Source organism: Tachyglossus aculeatus, chromosome 4 (assembly GCF_015852505.1).
Source record: "Tachyglossus aculeatus isolate mTacAcu1 chromosome 4, mTacAcu1.pri, whole genome shotgun sequence".
In the NCBI taxonomy this organism is placed as follows: domain Eukaryota; kingdom Metazoa; phylum Chordata; class Mammalia; order Monotremata; family Tachyglossidae; genus Tachyglossus; species Tachyglossus aculeatus.
In genome coordinates this window covers 44,668,175-44,675,624 of record NC_052069.1, presented here as the reverse complement: position 1 = coordinate 44,675,624, position 7,450 = coordinate 44,668,175, and the positions used below count along the sequence as shown (strand labels likewise).

The 7,450-nt window shown below is 53.5% G+C and overlaps 1 protein-coding gene across 1 annotated transcript; it reads left to right on the top strand.

The window, feature by feature from the left end:
• Positions 1-851: 851 nt before the first annotated feature.
• On the top strand, positions 852-6,670 carry LOC119927074 (vegetative cell wall protein gp1-like). Its single transcript, XM_038745616.1, has 2 exons — positions 852-1,905; positions 6,579-6,670. The coding sequence occupies exons 1-2, from the start codon at positions 852-854 to the stop codon at positions 6,668-6,670; spliced, it is 1,146 nt and encodes a 381-aa protein (XP_038601544.1).
• Positions 6,671-7,450: the final 780 nt, after the last annotated feature.

Below are 7,450 nucleotides of genomic sequence, written 5' to 3'. Positions count from 1 at the left end.
TAATAGCACTATTGTTATTTGTTAAGCACTTGCTACGTGCAAAGCACCGCTCGGAGGAAAAGCAGAACGGGAATAACTCGTCCTCTAGACTGTAAACTCGTTGTGGGCAGGGGATGTGTCCCTTCAAGGCCCTGCTGAGAGCTCACCTCCTCCAGGAGGCCTTCCCAGACTGAGCCCCTTCTTTCCTCTCCCCCTCGTCCCCCCTGCATACCCCCCGCCTTACCTCCTTCCCTTCCCCACAGCACCTGTATATATGTATATATGGTTGTACATATTTATTACTCTGTTTATTTATTTATTTATCTTACTTGTACATTTCTATCCGATTTATTTTATTCTGTTGGTATGTTTGGTTCTGTTCTCTGTCTCCCCCTTTTAGACTGTGAGCCCACTGTTGGGTAGGGACTGTCTCTATGTGTTGCCAACTTGGACTTCCCAAGCGCTTAGTACAGTGCTCTGCACATAGTAAGCGCTCCATAAATACGATTGATTGATTGATTGATTGATTCCTCTCCCCCTCGTCCCCCTCTCCATCCCCCCCATCTTACCTCCTTCCCTTCCCCACAGCACCTGTATAGATGTATATATGTCTGTACATATTTATTACTCTATTTATTTATTTTACTTGTACATATCTATTCTATTTATTTTGTTAGTATGTTTGGTTTTGTTCTCCGTCTCCCCCTTTTAGACTGTGAGCCCACTGCTGGGTAGGGACTGTCTCTAGATGTTGCCAACTTGTACTTGCCAAGCGCTTAGTCCAGTGCTCCGCACACAGTAAGCGCTCAATAAATACGGTTGATGATGATGATGCTGACGTGTGTGTTTATTGCTGTACCGCCCACCCGTTGATGCCACCACATCGTCCATCCCTGGACCCACCCCGTCAGCGGGGGTTCCCGAAGCGGTTTGCCGTGTGCGGAGCCCCGGCCCGCACCCAATGGAGCCCTGAGGCGGAGGCGGAGGCGGCGGCCTCGTCACCCGCTCCCCTCAGGCCCGACGCTGCACGAGCACGCGCGCATGCGCCCCGCGCTCCCTGCGCGCGCTCCCCCTGCCCCGCCCGCCCGCGCCCTCAGCCGCCCACGCCACGCGCGCCCCCTTCCTCCCGCCCGCGCGCTCTCTCCCGCCCGCCCGCGCTCCCTCAGTGCCCGCGCGTGCCCTCTCCCGCCCACGCTCCCCCTCCCGCCCACGCCTTTCACGGCCCACGCGCGCTCTCTCCCGCCCCCTCGCGCCTCCCACTGCCCGCGCGCGCTCTCTCCCGCCCGCCCGCGCCCTCCACTGCCCGCGCGCGCTCTCCCCGCCCACGGGCACTCTCTTCCGCCCGCTCGCGCCCTCCATCGCCTCCGCGCGCGCTCCCCCGCCCGCCCGCGCTCTCTGCTACCTGCGCGCGCTCCCCTCAATGCCCGCGCGTGCCCTTCAGTGCCCGCGCGCGCTCTCTCCCGCCCACGCGCGCCCCTTCCTCCCACGCGCGCTCCCGCCCGCCCGAACCCTCCACTACCCACGCGCGCTCTCTCCCGCCCGCGCTCTCTCCCGCCCGCCCGCGCCCTCCACTGCCCGCGCGCTTTTCCTCTCCCGCGCGCCCCTCTGTGCCCGCTCGCGCTCCCCTCACTGCCCGCGCGCGCCCTCCACTGCCCGCGCGCGCCCTCTCTCCCGCCCGCCCGCGCCCTCCACTGCCCGCGCGTGCTCTCCCCGCCCACGGGCGCCCTCTCCCGCCCACTGTCCTCACTGCCCACGCGCGCCCCCTTCCTCCCACGCGCGCTCTCCCGTCCGCTCGTGCCTTCCATCAACTGCGCACGCGCTCTCCCGCCCACACCCCTCACTGCCCACGCGTGCCCCCTTCCGCCCACGCGCCCCCTTCCGTCTGCGCGCGCCCTCCACCGCCTGGGCGCGCGCTCTCCCGCCCACGCCCCTCACTGCCCACGCGCGCCCCCTTCCTCCCACGCGCGCTTTCTCCTCCCCGCTCCTGCCCTCCACCGCCCGCGCGTGCTCTCTCCCGCCCGCGCGCGGCCCTCCCGCCCACGCCTTTCACTGCCCACGCGCGCTCTCTCCCGCCCGTTCGCGCCCTCCACTGCCTGCGCGCGCTCTCTCCCGCCCACGCCCTTCACTGCCCATGCGCTCCCTCCACTGCCCACGCGCGCCCCCTTCCTCCTGCGCACGCCCTCCACTGCCCACGCGCGCCCCCTTCCTCCTGCGCGCGCCCTACACTGCCCGCCCGCTCTCCCCTCTCCCACGCGCCCCTTCCTCCCACGCGCGCTCTCTCCCGCCCTCTCGCCCCCTCCACCGCCTGCGCGTGCTCTCTCCCGCCCACGAGAGCTTTCTCCTGCCCTCCACTGCCCGCACGTGCTCCCACGCGCGCCCCCTTCCGCCCACGCGCGCTCTCTCCCGCCCGTTCGCGCCCTTCACTGCCGACGCGCGCCCCCTTCCTCCTGTGCGCGCCCCCTTCCGCCCACGCGCGTTCTCGCCCGCTCGCGCCCTCTACCGCATGCGCGCGCCTTTCAGTGCTCGCGCGCGCTCCCTTCATTGTCCACGCGCGCCCCCTTCCGCCTGCGCGCGCCCTCCACTGCCCGCGCGCTTTCTCTCTCCCGCGCGCCCCCTTCCGCCCGCGCGCGCTCTCTCCCGCCCGCGCCCCTCATTGCCCGCGCGCGCCCCCTTCCGCCCGCGCGCGCCCTCCACTGCCCGCGCTGTTTCTCTCTCTCCCGCGCGCGCGCGCGCCTTCCACTGCCCGCGCGCGCCCCCTCCCGCCCTCCCTCTCCTCACGCGGAGAGGCGCCCGGCCCGGTTCAGTTCTGCCTCTCATCCATCCATCCATCCATAAATAAAAATAATGATGACATTTATTAAGCGCTTACCATGTGCAAAGCACTGTTCTAAGCGCTGGGGAGGTTACCAGGTGATCAGGTTGTCCCACAGGGAGCTCGCAGTCTTAATCCCCATTTTACAGATGAGGTAACTGAGGCACCGAAAAGTTATGTGACTTGCCCAAAGTCACACAGCTGGCAAGTGGCAGAGCCAGGATTTGACTAGACTGCTGAGCCCACCGTTGGGTAGGGACTGTCTTTATATGTTGCCCACTTGTACTTCCCAAGTGCTTAGTACAGTGCTCTGCACACAGTAAGCGCTCAATAAATACGATTGAATGAGTGAATGAATTTGAACCCATGACCTCTGACTCCAAAGCCCGTGCTCTTTCCACTTTCCAATCGCATTTATTGAGCGCTTCCTACATGCAGAGCGCTGTAATTATGGTATTTCTTAAGCGCTTACTACGTGCCAGGCACTGTTCTAAGCACTGGGATAGCTATAAGGTCATTCATTCAATCATATTAATTGAGCGCTTACTGTGTGCAGAGCACTGTACTAAGCGCTTGGGAAGTCCAAGTTGGCAACGTACAGAGACGGTCCCTACCCAACAGTGGGCCCACAGTCTAGAAGGGGGAGGTCATCAGGTTGTCCCACGTGCGGCTCGCAGTCTTAATCCCCATTTTACAGATGAGGTCACTGAGGCACAGAGAAGCAGTCAAGCATCACACAGAGTCAAGTGTCGCACAGCAGACAAGTGGGACTAAGCGCTCGGGAAAGTACACTACAGCAATAAAGAGGGACAATCCCTGTCCATATTGGGCTTACAGTCTAGGGTGGGGAGACAGGCCTCAATACAAGTCAAGAGGCATCAATATAAATAAATAGAATTATAGATATATACAGATATACATCATCATCATCAATCGTATTTATTGAGCGCTTACTATGTGCAGAGCACTGTACTAAGCGCTTGGGAAGTACAAGTGGGCAACATATAGAGACAGTCCCTACCCAACATTGGGCTCACAGTCTAAAAGGGGGAGACAGAGAACAAAACCAAACATACTAACAAAATAAAATAAATAGAATAGATATGTACAAGTAAAATAAATAAATAAATAGAGTAATAAATCTGTACAAACATATATACATATATACAGGTGCTGTGGGGATGGGAAGGAGGTGAGATGGGGGAGATGGAGAGGGGGACGAGGGGGAGAGAAAGGAAGGGGCTCAGTCTGGGAAGGCCTCCTGGAGGAGGTGAGCTCTCAGCAGGGCCATAAGTGCAGTGGGGTGTGGAGAGCTAAAGGAGCGAGTCAGGGTGACGCGGAAGGGAGGGGGAGCTGAGAAAAAGCTCTTATTCAAGAGGTGCCTCAATCAATGGTATTTATTGAGCATTTACTGTGTGCAGAGCACTGTACTAAGTGCTTGGGAGCATGGCCTAGTGGATAGAGCACGGGCCTGGGAGACTGGTTGTGGATTCTCATCCCTGCTCCGCCACTTTGCTGTCTGACCTTGGGCAAGACACTTCACTTCTCTGGGCCTCGGTCCCCTCATCCTGTGAAATGAAGATTTAAATTATTAATGATAGTAATAATAACTGTAGTATTTGGTAAGTGCTTACTACGTGCCAGGCACTGTGCTAAGCACTAGGGTGGATACAAGCACATCAGGTTGGGCACGGTCCCTGTCCCACGTGGGGCTCACAGTCGCCATCCCCATTTTACAGATATGGGAACTGAGACACAGAGAAGTGAAGTGACTTGCCCAAGGTCACCCAGCGGACAAGTGGCGGAGTAAGGATTGGAACCCACGACCTTCTGACTCCCATCCTGTGCTCTATCTGCTACACTATACTGCTTCACCAAGACTGTGAGCCCTATGTGGAACAGAGACTGTGTCCAACATGATTATCTTGTGTCTACCCCAGCTCCTAAAACAGTGCCTGGCTAATAATAATAATAATAATAATAATAATAATAATAATAATAATAATAATAATAATAATAATAATGGCATTTGTTAAGCACTTACTATGTGCAAAGCACTGTTCTAAGCGCTGGGGAGGTTACAAGGTGATCAGGTCGTTCCATGGGGGGCTCACAGTCTTAATCCCCATTTTACAGCTGAGGTAACTGAGGCCCAGAGAAGTGAAGTGACTTGCCCAAAGTCACACAGCTGACAAGTGGCGGAGCCGGGATTTGAACCCACGACCTCTGACTCCAAAGCCCGGGCTCTTTCCACTGAGCCACGCTGCTTCTCTAAGTGCTTAATAATAATAATAATAATAATGTTGGTACTTGTTAAGAGCTTACTATGTGCAAAGCACTGTTCTAAGCGCTGGGGGGAACACGAAATGAGGTTGTCCCATGTGGGGCTCACAGTCTTAATCCCCATTTTACAGATGAGGGAACTGAGGCACAGAGAATTGAAGGGACTTGCCCAAGGTCACACAGCAGACATGACCTCTGACTTCCAAGCCCGCGCTCTTTCCACTGAGCCACGCTGCTTAACAAGTACCATCATCATCATTATTATTACAATTTAACAATATAACGGATACAATCCCAGCCCACAACGAGCTTATAGTCTAGAAAGGGAGACAGACATTAAAATAAATAAATTTGTGGACACCCAGTGTGTTTTACACACCGTCTGTTGATATAAGTGGGCGTTTGACGGCAGGGACGGGAACATTTGGGTGCAATTTAGGGAGGAAGGGAGGGGCGAAGGAAGGAACAAATGATGTGGATGAAATTGTAGTGGATTTGTGTCAGCGGAGATCTCATCCCCCTCCTTTCTGTGTGACCAACAGCCCCCAACAAAGATCCTGGATCTAATAAAGGGCTGAGAATTGTACTGGCCTGAAGCCAACTTGATTTAAACCCCGAGGGAAACTCACCCCCTAGGGAAGGTTGACAGATTGGTCTGTCTCACTGTTTCTCTTCTAAAAGACCTGGTGAGCCAAACAACAACAACAAATCGCTTCCTCTCCCCACCTACTCTGCCCCAAACCTACCTCGGGGGAAAACAAAAAATATTTCCTCTAGGCATATGTGTTTCAGCCTAGTCTAAGGATAAAGTACAGTAAAGCTCACAGCATCCTCATGTTTTGCCTTTGCAGCATGGTTCCTTGACACATCTTTTTCCAGTTCGTGGAGTACGCTCAAGAGAGACTTTGACACCTCAGTGTTTTAATTCTCTATCATGTGTATATATAATTGATATATATATGTATACGTATATACATAGAAAATGTCAATCTGGAATATGCATGTCTTCATTTAGGTAATTTTGACAGGGTTTATCAATTGAAACGACTGTGTTGGAGGCCTTCCCAGACTGAGCCCCTTCCTTCCTCTCCCCCTCGTCCCTCTCTCCATCCCCCCCATCTTACCTCCTTCCCTTCCCCGCAGCACCTGTATATGTATATATGCTTGTACATATTTGTTACTCTATTTATTTATTGTACATATCTATTCTATTTATTTTATTTTGTTCGTATGTTTGGTTTTGTTCTGTCTCCCCCTTATAGACTGTGAGCCCACTGTTGGGTAGGGACTGTCTCTATATGTTGCCAACTTGGACTTCCCAAGCGCTTAGTACAGTGCTCTGCACACAGTAAGCGCTCAATAAATGCGATTGATTGATTGATTGATCTAGAAAGGTGGTTAATCCATAAACTGCTTCTTGACACGATATCTTACGAGGATACTTTCGAAGTCATCGATAAGCGGCTTCATTTCGGTTCACTCACATGTCTTACTTTGTTTTCAGATAGCAGCTTTTCAAAAATGTTGAAAGACGTTCATCACAAAGCATTTATCATCGAAAGGGCGTCTGTCGAGATCATCACGACTTCCCCATGAGATGGATGAAAGGCGTCATGGATGAGACAAACTGAGGCACGGAGAAGCTCTGTGATTGCTTAAAGATTACAAATATCGTGTCTACCACAGGTGAACCTAATGCCACAGAAAGTGAAAACGCATCTGAGGAGGCTTTCATAGGCATGTGAGTCAAGGGCAGTCATTGCCTCCTGATTTGCCCAGGAATGGAAACGATTGAGAGGTAAAGGATGGGGGTTTTGCTAACCAGTTTTCTCCCATTTTTCTGTCAGGTTACCTAACCTCTAAGTGAGGATTGCCTCAAAATCAATCAATCAATCGTATTTATTGAGCGCTTACTGTGTGCAGAGCACTGTACTAAGCGCTTGGGAAGTACAAGTCGGCAACACATAGAGACAGTCCCTACCCAACAGCGGGCTTACAGTCTAGAAGGGGAAGACAGAGAACAGAACCAAACATACTAACAAAATAAAATAAATAGAATAGATATGTACAAGTAAGATAAATAAATAGAGTAATAAATATGTACAAACATATCTACATATATACAGGTGCTGTGGGGAAGGGAAGGAGGAAAGATGGGGGAGACCAATCAGTCTGACAGCTAGGGTGGGAGATTAGTGGAGGGAGGAGAAAAGTAAACCTGAGCTACTCTTTAATAATAATAATAATGATGGCATTTATTAAGCGCTTACTATGTGCAAAGCACTGTCCTTTCTCTCCAGGATGGCCAGTCATCCAGAAGACTGCCCGGTTTTAATTCGTCTGTCATGGCCTAGTGAATAGACTACCAGCCTGGGA